This window comes from Suillus fuscotomentosus (genome assembly GCF_016647785.1).
Source record: "Suillus fuscotomentosus strain FC203 chromosome Unknown F5891scaffold_26, whole genome shotgun sequence".
NCBI classification, from domain to species: Eukaryota; Fungi; Basidiomycota; class Agaricomycetes; order Boletales; family Suillaceae; genus Suillus; species Suillus fuscotomentosus.
In genome coordinates this window covers 256535-276738 of record NW_024539538.1, presented here as the reverse complement: position 1 = coordinate 276738, position 20204 = coordinate 256535, and the positions used below count along the sequence as shown (strand labels likewise).

General features: G+C 48.8%; 6 protein-coding genes across 6 annotated transcripts; 3 read left to right on the top strand and 3 right to left on the bottom strand.

Annotated features, from left to right (window-relative positions):
* Positions 1–58: 58 nt before the first annotated feature.
* Positions 59–1148, top strand: F5891DRAFT_951899 (NADP-dependent oxidoreductase domain-containing protein; the record flags this gene model as incomplete). Its single annotated transcript, XM_041375075.1, has 6 exons — positions 59–96; positions 144–211; positions 262–283; positions 341–421; positions 476–847; positions 902–1148. 6 exons carry the CDS (start codon positions 59–61, stop codon positions 1146–1148), a joined length of 828 nt encoding a protein of 275 aa, XP_041226140.1.
* A 562-nt stretch (positions 1149–1710) lies between these two features.
* Positions 1711–3013, bottom strand: F5891DRAFT_1032620 (uncharacterized protein). The gene is made up of 2 exons (XM_041361669.1): positions 2161–3013; positions 1711–2102 (listed from the first exon to the last, which is right to left on the bottom strand). The coding sequence occupies exons 1-2, from the start codon at positions 2530–2532 to the stop codon at positions 1830–1832; spliced, it is 645 nt and encodes a 214-aa protein (XP_041226139.1). The 5' UTR covers positions 2533–3013; the 3' UTR covers positions 1711–1829.
* Positions 3014–3113: 100 nt separating this feature from the next.
* Positions 3114–5188, bottom strand: F5891DRAFT_1032616 (uncharacterized protein). Its single transcript, XM_041361668.1, has 8 exons — positions 5156–5188; positions 4684–5105; positions 4527–4627; positions 4168–4475; positions 3982–4098; positions 3829–3926; positions 3703–3777; positions 3114–3630 (listed from the first exon to the last, which is right to left on the bottom strand). The coding sequence occupies exons 2-8, from the start codon at positions 4783–4785 to the stop codon at positions 3331–3333; spliced, it is 1101 nt and encodes a 366-aa protein (XP_041226138.1). The 5' UTR covers positions 4786–5105; positions 5156–5188; the 3' UTR covers positions 3114–3330.
* A 1259-nt stretch (positions 5189–6447) lies between these two features.
* Positions 6448–7452, top strand: F5891DRAFT_1145515 (kinase phosphorylation protein-domain-containing protein). The gene is made up of 3 exons (XM_041365006.1): positions 6448–6565; positions 6616–6770; positions 6820–7452. Exons 1-3 carry the CDS (start codon positions 6482–6484, stop codon positions 7265–7267), a joined length of 687 nt encoding a protein of 228 aa, XP_041226137.1. The 5' UTR covers positions 6448–6481; the 3' UTR covers positions 7268–7452.
* A 908-nt stretch (positions 7453–8360) lies between these two features.
* On the top strand, positions 8361–9044 carry F5891DRAFT_951977 (uncharacterized protein; the record flags this gene model as incomplete). Its single annotated transcript, XM_041375083.1, has 4 exons — positions 8361–8635; positions 8684–8765; positions 8816–8939; positions 8992–9044. The coding sequence occupies 4 exons, from the start codon at positions 8361–8363 to the stop codon at positions 9042–9044; spliced, it is 534 nt and encodes a 177-aa protein (XP_041226136.1).
* An 8537-nt stretch (positions 9045–17581) lies between these two features.
* F5891DRAFT_1188468 (uncharacterized protein) lies at positions 17582–18216 on the bottom strand (the record flags this gene model as incomplete). Its single annotated transcript, XM_041367014.1, has 2 exons — positions 17582–17677; positions 17734–18216. The coding sequence occupies 2 exons, from the start codon at positions 18214–18216 to the stop codon at positions 17582–17584; spliced, it is 579 nt and encodes a 192-aa protein (XP_041226135.1).
* Between the last annotated feature and the right edge of the window lie 1988 nt (positions 18217–20204).

Sequence of the window (20204 nt, the reverse complement as noted above, 5' to 3'; positions counted from 1 at the left end):
CCCTATACCTTGTACTATACCGAGTCCTGCTGACAGCTCTGCAAGACCGAATCCTGGCATGAATTTAGCTCCGAAATTGATTTATGGAACAGCATGGTGAGCTTTCAGCCAGCAAGCATACGACATACTGAATTTGCAAGTAGGAAGGGAGAGAGAACAGCTCACCTTGTGATAAGCGCCTTCCTGCAGGGCTTCCGAGCTGTAGACACAGGTACGTGTCCAAGTTGGTCGAATTTTATTCGTGATGAACAAATTGTGTAGCATGTCAGCCAAAACACTACAGGTGGGCATTGCATTGCAGTGTGCTTCGTTGGTTCATCTAATACCAGGCATGTTACAGAGAAGATCTTGTGGGAGAGGCCTTAGAGATTCTCCAAGACAAGCATAGTGTAAAGCGAGAAGATGTCTACATCCAAACAAAGTACGTCGGTTCAGTCGAGGGTTTCTTCAGCAGCTTGAAGTGAAGCTTCCTTAGATTCACCCCCTTTGATGGTCAAGACCCAACCAAGCCCCTCCCATATAATCCCCGAGACAGTGTCCCTGCCCAGATCAAAAGTTCCCTTTCCAAATCACTAATTAACTTGCATACGTCATATCTCGATGCTTATCTTCTTCACTCTCCTCTCCAAACTTTGCCCTTAACGCTAGAAGCCTGGCGTACGCTCATGGCTGCACAAGATGAGGGGACTGTGCGCGCTATCGGAATTAGCAATGTGTACGACGTTGGAGTACTGAAAGCGCTAGAAAAAGAAAGAAAGGTGCAGATCGTACAAAACAGGTGGTTTGAAGGTAATGCCTGGGACAAAGAGGTTTGGGCGTACTGTAAGGCGAATGGAATTGTCTACCAGTGCGTTACTTTCGGATTGCAAAGTTTTTCAATGGTTGACAGTCACTCGAATAGGTCGTTCTGGACACTGACGGGTTCCCCGGCGTTACTGACACACTCGCACACCACTTCTCTTGCCGATAAGCTAGACGTCACGGCCGCGCAGGTACTCTTCAAACTTGCCCAACTAAACAATATCGTCCCTCTGAGTGGAACCACGAGTGAACTGCATATGCAGCATGATCTCGCTGCAGAGCGCATAGTATTCAAGGAAGAGGTGCTCGATGATTATAAAAGAATCACAGATCTAATATGGAGATGAGGAAGACAGTGCGTACTGTGCACCACTTACTTTATTTTGAAGAGTACAGTACAAGGATAGTTATGAAGTTATGACCATTCCCTGACACTTCCATGATTGCGACATTGTTATTACAGTAACTCCATGTTTACCAGGTGGCGATAATGAGGACAGGAACATAATGAAGCATATCGCAACCTACAGCAGCGAACAACTCAGATTCGCAGAGGGGCAGTATGAAAAAGAGGCTTCTAGAAGGAAGTTTTCGTTCTAATGAACTTCTGGATGTCCTTTATCTCTACTCGGCTCTGAACAGAGGGAATTTCACCATTTTAAACATTCTAACCGGATGTGATCCTCTTGCTAATTATACACAAAACCAACTGGGGAATGAGACCTCCATAGCCTAAGAAGAGTCCGTACGACCTTCAAGTCTGTATGCTGCTTGGCATCTGAAGAATGGTCCTCTGTGTATTTTGACGCGTACATTTTGATGACATTTCCCTACCAGGTTTTGTGTCCGTACACAGGCCCCAACCTATCTTCTCGTCTCCCCAGCGACATTGCGGATTCCAGAAAACGAGTTCTGAGGGCGTTTCTTTGACTTATTATTGAAATCTTGACAATTGATCAACAGCCAACGTATCAGTGCATCGCATTTCTCGATGATGTGTTGTGGACATCCTTCGTATTCGCGACTGCCTACTTTTGGCTATATCTTCGTAGCACTGACTTCATAGACCGGTGCTGCAGCTGGGTAAGATCTGCTGGTACAGACTGCACCGTGCGCCCTCGTTCCTTGAATGTTTCGTGCAACTCCTCGATCTTGATAGCGAATCGAACATCCCGACGAGTGAGCCCAGGAACTTTCTTAGGCTCGAGTTCTCCTTCTCCTACGCGGTCGAAGCCATACGCCGAATGCGTGTGCGAGACAATGTCCACGGTGCTATACTCAATCACGATCCGAGCGTGATGCTAGTATGAAGGTGACGACTCAATTATCTTGGAGATTGCAGGGAACTTTGATACGCGCCTTTTCTGCCCGTGAGATGTCTGCGACTCCTTGAACAAAGTCCATGACATCGTTGAAGCCCTTGAACTTGTAATGTCTGTCCAGAGAGAGTATTTCATTTTCATCGACTCCTGTGCAGATGTGGCCGACTGTCCACTGACGCGAAACAAGTGGTTGGATATACGTTGTGATATCTTCCAAGGATATGTGGTGGGTTGGTCTAGTGGGAAATGGCGGTATTTCTGGAAGATCTTGTACTTCGAGAGGGCCCGCAGACTGTTGCTTCGGGGAGGTGTCTAAACATATGTTTTCAATATATTTCTCCAAAGCCATTATGGATCTGGACAGTACCTGCTGAAGACAAAATGCTCTCTGCGGCTGGTCATAACTCATCACAACTAACCGAAATTAAGCCACTCACCGGAGTTCACTAGCGCTTCTCGGAAACCTGAAGGTTTGTTCTCTTCAAGATTGTCGAGAAATGAATTTGCATAACCTCGCACACCAGGCTGCATGCGCATCCGACGCCGCGATGTTTCCACTTCGGCTGTTGGTCGGTTCTTGCAGTAATATAAACGTGCGGCATATACACATGGATGCAAGGACCCCCATGCAGCCAAGAGCGAGCGTCGACCGGGTAGGTTGAGGCCCTGTATAATGAAGCCCATTTTCGAACGATGCGAATAAATGACCACGTGCGGCAGGTTCGTGAATCGTGTTGCTCAAGTGAAGACGTATTTGCTACGTCACAGTCGCTAAGCTCAAGCGCCTAAATATTCGTGCTGTGGGATGAGATATGGAGTGTCCCCAACGATCTGCACTAGGTCAATAACGCGAACGTTTGATTTGACCCGTGTGCTCAGCGCTAGTATCATGTTAGTGTGCAAGGTTATCTTAAAAAAAAGTCCAACTGCTCCACAAATAGCTGCACGAAGTCAGCTCACATCAACGCTCAAACTAATTCCGCAACGCAAGAGCATACGACGTAGCATGGCATTGGAACATATGTACCGCATATGTATCACAAGGAAATAATGTGTCAAATGAAAATGTAAAATATCTTCAACGATGAGCGTGTGAGTGATACAGTTGACGTCGTAGCCTCGAGCGCGAGGGTACAAGTCACGTTGGAAAGAAAATATGAAAGGACAAGGACAACGCTTGAATGCATTGAGGAGGCCTATGAGTATTTCATGCTTCTGTCATCGTAACATCGCCCAACGATGTGTCCGCAGCATTGGAAGGGCCGTTCTCCACTGTAGACGTCTGCATAAGATCGACCTTCTTCTCTGCAGCAGCGTTCGCATCTGCCGGCGCACCGTTGACAACGCTTTCAACCGTATTCTCATTTCCCTTGCTAGCGCCCAGAATAGCGTGCCATTTGTCGACCATTGACTTTGCTCGTGTCCGGAACTTGAATTCGTCGTCGCGGGGAACCTTATCCGTGGATAAAGCAGCAATGTGACGCATGACCTTACCGATTTTGGAAAACTGCATGAAAATTTAGGCCACAGAAGCAATGAGTACACGTTGCAAACATGAACGATGGGATGCAGGACGCACTGAAAGGTATAGTATAAGATTGGGATGTTCATAATTCTCGATAGTCGAAAAAAGTTGATCAAGAGCAGGCATTTCCTGGAGAAATGTTGATTGAGGACTGATTGGCCGATAACAAATAGAACATACGTCAACTGGAGGCAACCCTTTGCTCCCCAGAAGGGCCTTCTGTAATCTGTGTCTCCATTCGCGGACTTTCTTAGCTTCGACGTCCGCTTCCAAGGCAGCTGGATGGAAAAATGAGCAAAAAGGGTGTGGCGTGATGGTAGACGGCGAACATACGATCGACATCGTCCTCCTTTTCTCGTTTGGGTTTCTTAGATGGGGGAGGGGCTGCCTTGGCGCTTGATCCTGCCTCCTCGTCCTCCTCAGCTTCGGCTTCTGGCTCGCCATCGTCCTCTGATTCAACCATTTCCTTCGATTTGGTACCATTCTTCTTCCCTCTAGATGAGGGAGCCTTTTTCTCACCTTTGGGCTTGGGCTTGGGTTTGGGCTTGGGGGGAGGCACCTCAGATTCCCGCTTTCGTTTCTTGGTTTTGGATGTTTTTTTTGTTCCATCGCCCTCATTGTCGCTGTCGAGCTGATCAACAGGAGCATTGTCCTCCTGTTCTACCGCTGCCAAGTCTGCGTTTTCACGTTCCTTTTCCCATTTTGACGGGTCCAGCGCAATCCGATAGCCTGTCAGAAGGTCGCCAGATTTCTTGTGAGGTTCGTTGATATATGCTTCGATCTCATGTTGCTTCAACTTGGAGATATCTTTCGACACAAGCCAAGCACTGGATACCAAAGTTTAATAAAGTAAAAAACAACGAGCAATACTGACATACTAGTCGCCTGCGGGGAAGAACCTGACACAGTGGAACGTAGTTTTTTTGCCTGCTGGGCGCTCCTTCGACACAGCGGAGGGGACTGTGTCAGGGTTCACGACCTGTACATGCCATTGGCACGAATGTCTTTCAAAAAAGATCAAAAGACGCGACATACCATGCCTGGCCATGGTGGAAAGCCGCGTACTTTGGCTAGTACGATATCACGTTCTGCGTAGCTAGTCTCTGGTTGCTGTGTTTTATTGCCCTTTTTGCTCATCGTCAAGGATGGCGCAGAATTGAAAGAGACAAATGTAAAGTGCGTTTGACGTTTGCGCGACAGATAAACGATGGTTGAGGAGAACACGAAGGTTCTGCTCGGCTATTTCCACATGCAGCAAAACCCCCGTTTCTTGCCACGAGGGCCCGTGCGCCCTCGTGACCGATCGATGACAAATTAGTCAATTCAAATCAGGAAAATAGTTCCGCAAAAAATGCAGTCGAAATCGAAATACACGCAACATGCACTCGGTCAGCGCAAATGCTTCGAGCAATTAGATGCTTTCCGTGCAATACACCTGCAGCCATCGTGCAAGAATTCTGTTGAACCTGTTCAATCGGATAAACCTTGGAATAATTTAAAACCTTGCCTTATTTGGGTCAGGATAAGTGAATGCGCCGCACTCATCATGAGGCTGAGCCAAACCGACCAGGGGAAAGCCTAGTGTCTGTAAAGCGTTCTAATACCGTCGACGACGTGCAGTAATGAATACCCGGGTCATGAGACGATAGTTAGGTCACTTGCCTCAACCCCGGAAAAATGACTTTGCGTGGACACGAGAGTGGAGGCAGAACAGCCTAGTAGCGGCCACGGTTATTCGTAGTAAGGCACTGAAAGTTATGCAGGAACCTCGTAGAGGCCGCCGTAGGACGAATCGCTAGTACTGGTTGTGGCATGGTGATTGGATGTCGTAGATACAGGATTGTGCTCAGCGCCCCTTGCCGCGATGGCACGACTTTGATGGGGGTCACCTATCGGACTAATGCCGCGAAGTTCAACCCGGGTTCGAAATGAACGTTTGATGCCCCAGATCTGTGTTCTGACCGTTCCAGTGTATTATACAGCAGCTGCGCATTTGGGACGAAAGAAGCCAGCGGATATGATGGCAGAAGTAACAAGAGAACAAAGCAGCAAAATATTTTTGAAAATCTGGAAACAACTTCCACACCTACTACGTAGTAATTACATCGGAATCTTTGCAACAATCTTATAGTATTCCTGCAGTCTAGAGCAAAGCAAGCGTCGAACCAAGATACGGCGTTACGAGGCTCGTGCATACTTTGTTAGTTGCACTCAGACTAGCTTTTGATTAGCATGGGCTAAACGTTACAGCGTAACACAATCAGATGCATGGCACTGCACGCTGGCGTCCACATTCTGCCTCTTACTAGTCGCGTGGTTTATCAAAATGACGCATCATTTAAATAACGACTTTGCGATCGATCTATGACTCAGATACTAACGTTAACGCCTCAAGAAATCTGCCTCAACATCATTTCGCAAAAGTATCATACAGCCTGCATGTGCAGTTCGACATCGGTGAGGCCAGATGCACGTTCAACAACATAACTTATGTAAAGCAGAATTAGGCTTAGCTACAAGATTCGTGCCATAGCCAGACCAATGCCATTCCGTATGAACAAGGTGCTATCAGAACAATCGAAGCATCTGTCCGATTCTGGGAAATGTGTACGTTAGACCCGGGCGTAGGTCTGGTATATCCCAGAGCGTATATGAAGAAAAAGACGAGTCTATGCAATACCGGCGTCAAGATAGCACGTTTGTAGTAGAGCTTGGGACACGAGGCTCGATGCCTACCCCGAGAAATGGAAGGAAGTATAAGTAGCTCATGAAGTTCTCACGGTACCTCGGTCAGGTAACCGGGTACCAAGATTCCCTTGATACTCTCTTTCCAATGTTTGAACCAATTCGGGGAGGCACTCGAGGAGGCCAGGCAGAGTTCAAGTGGACGGATGTCTCCGCAGACAAAGACAGAGAGGTTAGTCGACTGTTACAAGTTTTATTCTAGTGATATTAATTGTCAAGTAGAACTATCTGGGTCACAGCATCAATGCCCCGACCGGGAGATGGCAGAAGAATAAAGATGTTCACTGGTATAATAGAGATGCCAAGGATGAGTCTGAGAGGGAAGAAGAGATAAGAAAGATCAAGGAAGCGGAAGCAGAGGCGCTTGCTGCAGCACTGTAAGTGTTGTCCTTAACATATCAGTCTGGTATTGAACGACTTTCTCAGTGGGTTTGCCGCAGCACCATCAGGTAGCATTCCTGCTGTAAAAGCCCCCTCAAGCGTTCAATCACGACCGGCGCATACCCTTGCTGTAGATGGTGGACAGCATCCTTCAGAGAAAGAGGAAAAGCGCCGTAAGAAAGCCGAACGGAAGGAACAAAAAAAAGCTCGCAAAGAGGCACATCGAGAGTCTCGCCATGCCGATTACGAACAACGCTCCCGTAGAGAACGGACCCGTTCACGCTCACCTAAACCCAGCAAAGACGGTGATCACGGCAGGCATCGTCGCCCGCGGCGCAGTCGTTCGCCTCTACCAGCTAGTCGCTCACCTCATGCTCCTCGGCATGTGAAGGATTACGATGAAGTTGCACGCGAAAGAGAACGCGGAGAAGATCGGCGGCGATGGGACTTTAATCAAAGGGACAGACTGAGTACCCGTCATGAACGAGATTAACTCGGCTGAGTCTTCTTCAAGAAATATGTCATGCCACCGCAGCAGACTGCTAGTATGTTCATATATTACGCACTTAGAACCTTGCAATGCCTCTTCCCCGCACTAACTCATCAATTTTCGCCTTCTCGGGGAAGAATCATGGCACAGGCCACTAATGACCGCACAATTTTAGAACCTATGTGCCGTAACGAAAGATACGTTTGAAACTTCTAGGTATTGTCAACTGCAGTTTGTTCTGAGATTGACCAAGTTTGGGCTGGACGCTGATACATGCGCATTGGGGCCACACCATTGCAGCATGGCACTGTCAATCGGGGATCAAAGGTGTGAAGATCCATGAAATTCTTGATGACGAATTGGCGTGCATGTCGGTCATACCTGAGATTCTTGGCTACAGATCTGTATTCAATTTCGAGATATCCCCCATGCGATAATCACACCGTATCACTCGATCCGGTTGATGCCTCACCTGACTCTGCCTCGTTGCTTGTCCCAGCGCCTGACAAACATGTTGGTACTAGGGCCAAAACGCGTTAGGTCTGTGCTATTTCCTATGAAACAAGGATTAGGTAAGACCACGCCGGTCGCATGATTTCAGGTTCATCGACCATGAACGAACTGGACCTGATGAAATTTAGGCTTCATCTCTATTGACCCTTGAGATCTCTCAGAGTCTGTCCTCCTTGGTACGTCATGACAGGCACGAACATTATTTATCCCAATCGTCAGGTCCTCGCGAATAGTGTGCATGACGAACACCTTGCTTAATCTTTGATCTACGCTGCCTCTTTCGCATGTCTTCCACTCCTTCTGGCTCTATCGGTGAGTCCGAGGTCGCGCGCCCGAACTCAACGTGCCCATCTCATAAATTTTCCGCTTAACGTCTTTTTTTTTATCTCGGCTATATGCCAAGTGCGAATCTCTCCTATCTACCGCCCGGATACCATGACGGTCTCCTGACATGTCATGGCTGCCGAAATAGGCTCTTGACTTGCCATGTCTAACTTGCAGAAATACCTGGGGTGCAGCTGGATTCCTCCTTCATCATCCCCTCGCCGAAACCTTCCACACAATCTGTTCTTCAATCCTCATCATGACAAGCTATGGAATGCCATACCTCTTGGAGGATAAGACGGGCAAGCTGACAGGATCACACTTCGTGGACATCAATGATCGTTTACGCTTGACACTTCGGTGCACCACTCGGGAAGCTACACACACAACATACATAATCTACACCACAACAGCAGGGACCGATCCAGTGGTGACCCTCAACTTCGGCTCCAACAACTCCCTCGGAACAATAACCTTTGGGTCAGGGCCGCAGGTACCCATGAACAGCTTCCTGGAACCATCTCCGAATGAGAAGTAAGTCTAGACCACGGTGCTTTTTTTCCGAGCTTATCTATTATCCAGCGCAAAGTCGAGGAAGTTCATTGGGTCCGATGGTCAGCAGTACAGATGGAGTTGGCGAACCACACAGAGCGAAGAGTGGACGGTACGTACCAATTCCCACGTGCGTTTTCAAATCTCATGCATAATTTTTAGTGCACAAACACAGGCAATCAGCAAGTTGCGTCTTATTCGTTGAAAGTACCCGGAGAGCCAGAATACGACCACTCCTCTGGGTGCGTGCTTACCATCGAGGAGGCGTATCCGCACCTCGCAGTCGGTATGCCCATTTTTAAATTACCTGGTGGTACAACACTGATCTGGGTGTGCAGAGATGTTGGCGTCCTTGACAATAATGAGGCATATAGTCGCCCATGACCTTTGATGTTCTTCGGTGACCAACGCCTGGAATTTGGAGTTGTACTACTACATTCGTATGTTATTATTGTATATTTTAGCATATCATCTTGAATTGTGCATATTATGTTGGATGACTATCTCTTAGTCATCACGGACCCTATATACGTACTTGACTTTATAATGTTTCTCTCTTACCTCAGCGGCTTGCTGAGGTGTATGTTTCTCTTGCACGCTAGCTTTGCCTTAGTTCGTCTCTTCTCCTTAGGTATCATCAATATCAATGGTTTCTTCTCAAACGCTGAGACTCTCTTAGTAGTTCAACTCACAATATATTGTAGTCATTGTACCATGTTCTCGAGGGCGGAATACAATGTGGACAAGTTGTCTTTGAGTTGTCGCAAAGAAGTCTGAAGCAATACGCATTAAAACTCCGCCCACACCAAAATGGTACTGCGCACCCCTATAACACGCTTTAGGAGCGTCGTGTCACAGGCAGTTCGTTGGCAGAATCCTATGGGTAGCACGGCAAGGGTTGTTGACAAATAGACTATGACAGAAGTCTCAGCGTTGGAGATAAACCGCTGAGTATTAATAATACCTATGACAGAAGTCTAGAGACGAAAAGTCATAAGTAAAAGCCGGCGAGAAGAAAAATATGAACTGTACCTCAGCGTTGGAGATAAACCGCTGAGGTACAAACAATGCGACACATCAAGATTATATGGTACGGTATAGAGTCCGAGAGAACAAACAAAAAGGAATGCTAACATAGTCGAAGTTGGAATGCTCAACATCAACACACCCCCTCAACGAGACGATGTAACAACAATACAACACCCTCTCAATGCGACACAAGTGCAAGACCCACGCGATGAATGATGAACGATGGTCGCGGCAGTACCTTGGTGAATATATCTGCTGTATTCTTGTGAGTCGACAACCAGATAGGTAGGAAGGTGCCGTTTTCGACGTGTCGACGAATGAAATGATAGCGTAGGTCGATATGTTTAGTGCGAATATGATTTGCTGCGTCCTTGGATAGTGCGATGGCCCCTGCATTGTCAGCGAACAAACGCAGGGGAAGAGATAAGGGGATTGAGAGACATCCGAGGAATGATTGGAGCCAAAGACCATCCTGAATCGCAGCCGTCAGCGCCATGTACTCCGCTTCCGTCGAGGAGAGCGCGTGTGTCGTTTGCTTCTTTGCGGAATGAGACACTGGCCCCCCATTCAGGAACCAGACGTAGCCTGAGATGGAAATCCTATGGACTCGATGCCCAATCAGAGTCGCTGAATCTGTGTAGCTCAGGATTGACTGACGCGCCACCGTAATGGACGTGCATCCTAAGGGTGCCTGCGAGGTACCGGAGGACGTGCTTCGCCGCTGAATAGTGACGTGGTTCGGCAGAGACGTTGTGTTGAGCAAGTCGCATCACCGCAAGAGCTATGTCAGGTCGAGTGTACATTGCAAGATAAAGAAGCTCGCCGACAAGCTTTCGATACTCGACCTGTAAGTCATCAACATGCGGATGAACATCTGTGGGACGCCCGAATGGAAAGTTCGGGTCCATTGGAAGGGAGACAGGATTGCAGGTTGTCATGCCGTGTTCCTCCAACAGGTACGTGATGTAGTCTTCCTGGTGGAGCCACAGCTCGCGTGTCTGACGGTTTCTGGCGAACTGAATTCCCAGATACTTGGTGACAGGACCAAGATCCGATATGCCGAAGCGAGTCGCAATCGCCTCCTTCGTGCAATCAAGGAATAGACGATTATTTGAGCCGGCAAGGCCATCGTCCACATGCCAGGCTATGACGCAGATCACACGTGACCCCTCGCCGTTGACGTGGTCGAATACAAAGACTGCATAATCCGCTTCGCATCGAAGGAAGCCGAGGGACGTTAGCACCGCACGAAGCAGTTCGTACCAATCGTACGCGGCTTGCTTAAGCCCGTAGAGCGAGGAAAGCAGATGGCAGACCAGTCGCATGTGGTTGTCGCCGAGACGCTCGAATCCAGGGGGTTGACGCATATAGACATCTTCTTGCAACTTACCCCACAGAAACGCGCGTTTTGCGTCAAAGCAATCGAGCTCCCAGTCGTGCATCACACAGTAAGCGGCAAGAACACGGATGGAGGCTGATTTGGCGACCGGAGCGAATGTCTTCCCGAAGTCAACACCGGGAATCTGCGAGAACCCCTGCGCCACGAGGCGTGCTTTAAACACGGGCCCCACCCTTTAGATCACTCTTGAATTCAAGGACCCAGCGACAGCCGATCGCCCTACGACCAGCCGGGAGTTCGACGAGCTCATATACGCACATTTCGGACATGAGATTCATTTCTTTTCTCATGGCTGAGAGCCAGTGGTCACAGTCAGGCCTGCGTATAGCTTCATCGAACGTCGCCGGAGGAATCTTCAGGTCGTAGTCGTGTGCTAGTGGGTTCCGGCGAGTGTCACTCCGAATGGAGAGGCAAGCAACCTCTGTTGCGATCAGACCGGCGATTACTTGAGGGAATCCAACCTCTTCATCGTCGGTAGTGATCGCATCTGGATCCACAGGGTCTGGAGGGGGGGGTGTCGGCATTGGTGTTGGCGCAGGTACAATTGGCGCAACTGATGAAGGAGCTTCGGTGGGAGAAGGAGGAGGAGTCCCGTTGATGCGGGCAAGCCGGACCTCTCGTTGATGAGCCAAGCGCGCTTTGTCAGCAGCCAGAAGGCCCTTGAAAATTTGACCCTTTGTCGTGGGCACTGGAATGCGTGCTGAGCGCCGGATAGCGTCTGAATGGGGGGGAGGTTTCTCCGGAGGTGCAGGTGCAGGAGGTAAGGGTGCAGGTGCAGGAGGCAAGGGTGCAGGTATAGACTTAGGAATATGTCGCGCAGGTGCCTCGTCGTCCTCGTCATCGCTGTCTGGAAATGGACGATTAGACAACCCTTCATCGAATATAACATCCCTGGAGTTGAAGAAAGTTCCAGACGCTGCATCCCGGCAACGCCAAGCCTTGACGCCAGGAGGATATCCCATGAAGACTGCCTCGCGTGAGCGAGGACCGAGTTTCTCTTGCAGTTCTGGGGGAATCCGCGCGAAGCAGCGTGCTCCAAAGACTCGCAGATGAGCGAGATTCGGTTGCACACCGTGCAACATTTCATAGGGAGTTTTACCTGGGGGCAGCGCACGAGACTCGGTGCGGTTAAACAGATAGCACGCTGTAAGAGCAGCTTCTCCCCAGAGGCCTCGAGGTAAACGTGCGAAGTCCAGCATCGCATACATACGACCTTCGATCGTACGCATCACCCTCTCTGCCTTCCCGTTCTGCTGGTGAGCATAGGGGGCAGAGCGTTGACGCTGGACGCCTGTTTCCTCGAGATTTCGAGTGAATGCCTCATTCATGAACTCCCCGCCGTTGTCACTGCGGAAAACCTTCACCCTCAGACCAGACATAGTCTCCCATCGTGCCCGTAGGGTACGCCAAGCCTCTAAGGCTTGGTCTTTCGAAGCGAGCAGCTGTAAGTCGAGGGCATGTGTATGATCATCCAGGAAGATCACAAAATAATGTTTCCCGTGCGGGGTGACTGTTGGAATGGGACCGCAAACGTCGCTGTGGATCAGGTCCAGGAATGCCACCGCACGTGCGGTCTCAGAGGAGTTGAAAGGTTGACGGGGGTGCTTAGCAAGGATGCAGGATTCGCAGTGAGAGAGCGGTGCAGAAGACTGAACAGATACTCCCTTTGCCACACGGGAGAGACGCGTGACTGCGTCTTTTCCGATATGCCCGATGCGTGCGTGCCAAAGGTCTAACGAGAGTGGAACGTCTGAAAAAGCCGTGAACTCTGGTGCAGGTGTGATGATGGGGGAGGATGGCGTGAAAGGGATGAACTCAAAGTCTACCGCGTACAATTTGCCTGTGGCCGGAATGAAACCAAGCGGGGTGCCTTTGTACGTGAGTTCGCACATCATGTTCGCGCGAAAACTTACATCCCATCCCTTGGCGTTCATGCATGAGACAGAGAGTAAGTTGAGTAACGCACCTGGTGCATGAAGGCAATTTGAAAGCCGGATGCGAATGCGACGTTTGCCAATGGTAAACCAAACTATGCAAGTTCCGCGTCCCATCGTTCGTAATACGCCGTGATTGGCAGTGAGAACGTCAACGGGGTTTTCAGTAGTGTATGTGTGAAAGAATCGACAGTCCTTGACTAGGTTAACAGTAGTCCCGGAGTCCAGTATGGTGGCGAAAGGAAGGCTGGCGGCACATGCGATTTCGTCTGGAATCTCAGAGATAGACGCAAAGGAGAGATCCTGCATTAGGCTGGCAATGTCTGTGGCTGCAGCGGCGATAATGGGTGCAGGAGGAGTTGGTGCAGGTGCGGCGGCTGGAGCAGCTGCAGTGCCTGCTGCTGCAATGTTAGGTTTCTTATTCCGCATCCATGGCGCCTGTCCCTCCATTCCCCCGCCCTTGCCATAGCAATGCGCGTGGTCGTGGTCACCTTTGTTGCACCCTGGAGTGGTGCAAAATATTCCCTGAGGATTGTGCTTGTGCATGCGCAAGCCCGTTATTGAGTTCACTCCGGAAGCAGACGTGGTCGACGTGGTGACTGCGTTCGCATACTCTGATCCTGGACGGGAGGTGTGAGCGTGACGAGTGACAACATGTCGTGCAGCCTCGGAGGTGATACGGGAGACACAAGACTCAAAGGTGAAAGTCGGTACGGCCGGTGGAGTCGTGGCCATGGACTCATCATGCATTCGCTGTTCAAGCAGGGATTTAAATTGTTGCCATATGGGCGTTTGAGGAAGCCCCATCAGCATGTGATAGATTGCGTCGGTCTCACCCCAGGGTGCACCCGCATCAAGTAACCTTTCGCGGAAGACAGCGTGTTGCGCGACATAATTGGTGGCATCTGCAGAGTCCTTCATGCGCAGCGCTTGAACCTGCTGTCTGAGCAGATACTGAGCGCTCATGTCGGTACGGTTGAAATGTTCCTGCAGTATTTGCCATGCCTTGCGTGCCGTGACTGTGTGTGTGCGCGGGATGAGTGACGAAACAGATGAGCTGAGGCGTCGAGTTATAAGTTCCTTAGCCTTCATGTCTTCCAGTAGCCATTCACGCATTGCCGCCGTTTCGGCGGCTGTGGGGTTCGCTGGAACAACAGGCGCGGGCATGTGAGATGGTTGACCGAGAAGATCTCCTGGTTCGGCTCTCGTATTGACGTGGCACCAGTGATCCTCGCACGCAAGTGCGTACTGCATCTTGGTTGCCCATCCGACGTAGTTTTCCGTTCCAAGCAGCTCGGGAATATGATCAAGTTTTCCCATGACGATACCGTCGTGGGGTTAGACAGAGTATAGGAGCGGTGGGTAAACGCGTGTTGTCTGATAGTCTCGTCTGATGGCTCAAAGGCCAGGGCTCATAACCTGTTGACAAATAGACTATGACAGAAGTCTCAGCGTTGGAGATAAACCGCTGAGTATTAATAATACCTATGACAGAAGTCTAGAGACGAAAAGTCATAAGTAAAAGCCGGCGAGAAGAAAAATATGAACTGTACCTCAGCGTTGGAGATAAACCGCTGAGGTACAAACAATGCGACACATCAAGATTATATGGTACGGTATAGAGTCCGAGAGAACAAACAAAAAGGAATGCTAACATAGTCGAAGTTGGAATGCTCAACATCAACAAGGGTCACTTTAGATGCACAATCAACTCCACAGTCCGTAGAAGCCAGACTCACAAGTACGCCCAAACCTCTTTTGTCCTCTTTCACAAGTATAATATTAACGCACCAACAGGATCTACACCGACTTGAACTCTGGGCGTTATTTCTGCCACCGGTCCTTCGAACGGCGACCGATTCTATTTGGGAAACGCCGCTCGACAACGATCTCGCCGGTCCGGAATCTATATGCAGATCGAAACAGCATTCGTGATACTGGAGCGGTGGAACAATTGCTGGCCGACGGAACGAGGTATGGTAATTTGAGGTTGATATTGTCTTTTTTTTGAATTTAAGTGTGTTAATCAAGGACTTGTGCCACTTAATCTGTTGACGACGAAATCGCAGTGGTGGACTCGCTCCCCACCATTATGGATAGTTTCGGGATGTGAATATCCTTATATTCTTCGTGGCACAGTTCTGCCAGCAGAATTGACCTCAAGCAACTCTCTGCTCCTACATGCGCTCCGCAGGTCCGCCACCGCAACGACGTCTTTGAGTAATCTTGGTAGAGAGCTGGGCTTGCATATACAAGAAGGGATATTGCCGATGAAATGACGAAGCTTCCAATTCAGTGGAAGAGGGTGTGGTCGATGATTCATGTACGAACCGAAGCTAGCAGAAAGATGGTGAAGACCGGGACGTATCTGAGCTTGTCGTGAGAGAATGCATGCATTGCGAGTCAGAGAGTGAAATACATGAGTGAATTCATAGCTTGTTGAATTATAGAGAAGTAGGACAATGGGCGATTGCGAGGCGATACGATCGATAAGGGTGGCTGGAATATATCAGGACAAATGCACGCAGATGGCTAAAATATGAAATGCGCGAGGTTGTTGGAAAGGTCCGAGCGGTAGAGCAGGTCAATGCCGGATAAGATCTATGGTCATAACTGAATTGTTCATACATGACCAAATAATTTGACTTACCTCCAACTCGGAACGAACCTTGTAGGTCCCAATATATCACTCCATAAAGAAATGAGATATTTGTGCGCTGGACCAAGTCCTGGCGGTGTTCTTTGGATGATGAATATACCCGCCAATCATATCGACTCACTAGTACGGTTTTACTTTGCGCATTTCTTCGAGATTCTGGCTCCATCAAATCAAAATGAGTTTGCGTCCAAAGTATAGCCGGGAAGGTTGCTCCGAGCGAATCAAAAATCAGTTTCTTGTTATCTTATTAGATCGTACCCCAAGTCGCCATGCCACAAAACCATAAGATGACAACCGAGAAGCGTGCATGTAATGCGGAGAGGACAATAGCGATCATATGGTGTTTCTCAATGGTGCAACATCCTTCCGTAAATAGAAGCACGCCCAGTTGTTGTTCGAGATAATGAGAAAAACCCGACTCGTTTGGCAACTGTGCAGTAAATGCAAGTTATATGAAATTCGGATTCCTTGTGGAGTTAGCTTTGTTCGCGATGTGCTATGAGCTAGGCCAGTATCGTTTTGGACGCCGCCAAAAGTCGTGATAAGGAACCATCGTCATTCTGTATTTTCCGGCTGTGCCAGTGAAGGGGGAGGGACTGCCGATCAGTCACAAGTGCATATGGTTCAGATCATATACACTACGGTATGTCCCGTCCACGTTCAACTAAGGTTACTGTGTTTCATCTATGACAAATGTATCAGAGCGCTCATGAATCATACCCCTTAGACTTACCGCACAAAAATTTCCCCAGTAAATATCGGAAGCATAGTCAAGTTTCAGTGGGCGTCCTGATGAGTTGAGTCTTGAGATGAGTTCTTCTTTCTTTTCCACCCTCAACTAAATGATTAAGGATCTAATGGACATAACTCTAAAACTGGTTTCGGCATCCTGCGGAGTTCACGGTGGACGCGCGCGCTGCCACGCTCATCTGGAATCGTGAGCATAAAGCGTCATATCTAGCACGGATAGCAGCTCTGCGGCAACAGCCGTGGCAACAAACTTTGTTGGGAAAATCGTGGGGATGGCAGGGCGCGGAATCCTATATCTCCATACACAAACTCAAAAGTACTCACGTGTTATGGTTCAGTGTTTACGCGTTCACGTTCAGGAATGAACTTAAGTTAGAGCGAATGATCTTCGATGTCGCAATGATCCGCGAAGTCTGGGCCTGCGAGATTTTTCCTGTGAAGCTTCAGGCCTTTCAGGGCTGGCTGCCGTTCCCTTAACAGCCCGTAACACCTGTGGATCGCGTCATTTTAAAGTTCATCGTCGGAGCACCTAGCAAATAACGCACCTGAGTTGACTCTTAATCTCATACGTACGGGCGCCGATGAGAATGAAAACCCGTCCACCGCCCGCCCAGCCTTGCGGATGAACCTTTTACAATAGAACCTCAAATTGCAACAAATGGACGTCTAAAAACATATCTTTTCTTAAGGGATGTCGTCTACTTGAGCCATTGCGACCCTGCTCTGATGTTCTTGTGGATCACCTGCCCATGGCTGGTCAGCACCGTGCTCACCGTCAACCACGATTTACTGCCCAAGTAATGTTGAGGGTCTAGAGCGCAGTGCGGGGGACACATGAATTCCAAAGATAATATAGGGAACTCATGGTCCCATCTGTGCCGTTATTTTAGTGTGTTGTTCAATTATTCAAACAAAGATAGCTGTGTGGCTCTCATCCTAGGCTCCGACGAGAACATTGACTAATGAATCGGCCCGTAACTTGTATATGGGCAAATACCAACCAGATGTAGCGTGAAATTAGATCCGGCAGAGATCGACTATGCGGAACAATCCTTGCAGTACCCCGCGGAAATACATGCAAGGGTTATGTACTACCTTACATGGACGACCAAGTTCCGGCACGAACACGCAGACTTTGGAAAAAAGAATGGGAGCATTCAGTCACCCCAGGAACGTGATATAGCACCAGCGTCACGAATTGTGAAATCCTCGGTATGTATGACATTGGCATCACAAGACAACTCGGAGGGATTCTTGTGGGCAGAACGGGTTAGGGTCACAGGATGTAAACTATAGATTAAGAACTCACACTATCAGACGAATTACTTGCATCCCCATCAGACGTGTGCGTCTGCCGGCGAGGTGTCAGCGCATCATTGTCTTCAGCTACATTGTCATGTTCATCGTCATCCTCGTCAGGATGTGAAATGTGGTCAGCACTGACAACCATCACCCGTCCATGTTCGATCCCACGTCCTGGTCGCCCCCGAGAGATGCCATTAATTGGCCTGTTTGCAACATTGCTCACAACAGTCGATACAAGCCTAACATTTAATATTGGCTTGTACGGATCACCTCTCCCTTCCACTGCGTCATTGCCCTGAGACGCGGAGCCTTCCGCATCCTGGCGTAGTGAAGTGCTCGAATACCTCGTGTGTAGGGAATCACGTGCAGGAGATCGTGAGGCCCGCCGACTGCTATCCAAGGTTCCGCCTGAGACACTACGAGACGGAGGGTCGCCAAGCGACTGGTTGTGAAGGTTAAATGGGAAGGCGGCATTCACATTCACCATTTTTCTGTGTGACAACGTCAGAAAGCAGGCTGTAGGGGAAGGAAATAACGTCGTGGAGGCAAAGGAAACGCACCCTTCTTTTGATCGCACGACGGTACCCAACCGCTCTTTTAGCTTCTGATGGTCAACCACCCGCGGCTGAGGCCTGTTCTGACTTTGAGAAATAGATAGTGAAGAGTAAAGTGCGGAACTTGCGTAGGAGTCTCACTTGCGGTTGTGGCGGGGATTAAGAAGGTGCGTTCATCGGGAACTGTCTACTGAATTGTTAGGTATATTGATTCCATGAGATGTTTCATTATACACACTAGGTTGCGCCGACGCTGACGAACACAACACGAGAACAAGAAATTGAACATGGATGAGGCAAGACACGAGGACAGCTGTATCCCCGAATACAGAGGATACCATATACAGCAATTTCGGTGTCAATTGTGAATGTTGGAATTTGTACGATTAGACAATCAAATAAACGGTTTGCAGGCAAAGCTGTATAGCTGTAACAGTCCGACTGACTGTCAGGTCGACTTATTTTACGGAGGAGAAGGATGTCCATACAAATGTCCTGCACGGTAGGTCAACGCCCAGTTTCGTCACGCGTCACAGCCACCCTTCAATTTAACCTACGTTTTGCATTAAAGAGCATAAGTATTCTAATTTGGCTTATCATTTCGAAAGCATGCGCCCAGTGGCCGGCGCCTGTGAAACCAAAGGTGACTGCCCTGAAGGCTCGCGATGGTGGCTCTAAAGAAAAGCCTTGCACGGCACCAACTTGCACTCCGTATCCTGTACCCCGTTGCCCTCTGAGTGACAGGCACCCGAGCCGTAAATAGTACGGGTACTAATCTCATTTGTAACGATGGCAGTACTAGTATGTTTTCGTGAAGTGGCATTGAAAATTACGGTGAACTTATGCCGTCTTCTAGTTGGAGTAGCTATAGGACGTTTCACACTAGCATGGGCCTGCACGAGGTCAACGAGAGACGGTGATCGCACAGGATAGGATTTGACGTAAGTAACGAATCACATTGGACTCCACACACCAAGATCCCAGAGAATCCCCCGCGCTGACGTGTCTAGCCGTGATCGAAATCAGCCTGAATGAGCAGTTTTGTGCGATGTAACCGCAGTTCTCTGCCATCTGTGTGGGGTATCCAACCGTAGGGTATCTAATCCCCTCAATCGCAGATTTACGACGAGGAACTTAACAGCGCTTAAGTGTCTTTTGTGCCGTGTACGATACCTTCCAAATTTAGCACGGCTATCCGGCTAATTTTAAAGTTTTCAGACGTGGCGCAATCAGGCTGACGGTCGTTAATCGTCGCGGGAAGGTGCGGTCGGAAGTCCGATTGACAAGCAGAATGAAGGGAGTCAAACTGACCCTGAAGAGTTTGAGTTGGGGGGGAGAGAGAGATAAATGATGAATTTTTAAAAAAAACAAATGCGCAGGACTGTGAATATTGAAGGAGATAACCCGGATTGAGGCTACGCGGAATGTAATGGATGTTGATATTGAAAATTGAGCAAGATTGAGCAAGATAGTCGATTCTGATGTGAGAAGGGGTGTTCAAATTTAGTAATTTGTGCAATGAGCCAGGTTGAGAACAAAAGTAGAGGAAAATAATTAGAGTTTTGTTCGGAACACCTGACAACCAGGCACGCGTACACGGTGCTCAAGAAATCATGCGGCCCCGAAGTTGTGTCGTGGGTATGAATATGATGGAAAAAAGCAAGTTGCACCCCACGGAAAGAATTCCAGGAGGTGGAAGATTTTCCCCCTTTTCATAGAGATATTCAAGATAAAATATAAAATATAAAATGTATCATAATATCTCTTGTTTGATTGTATCAAGATTTGATAATCATTGAGCTTGCCGTGGGCATGTGTTCCCCTTAGCAAGCACTTTCTCCTTCAAGTTTTACAACTAAGTCTCGCGTGGCAAAGCATCGAAAACCAGTGCCGTATTACCACTTTCCATTTTCCTTCTAAA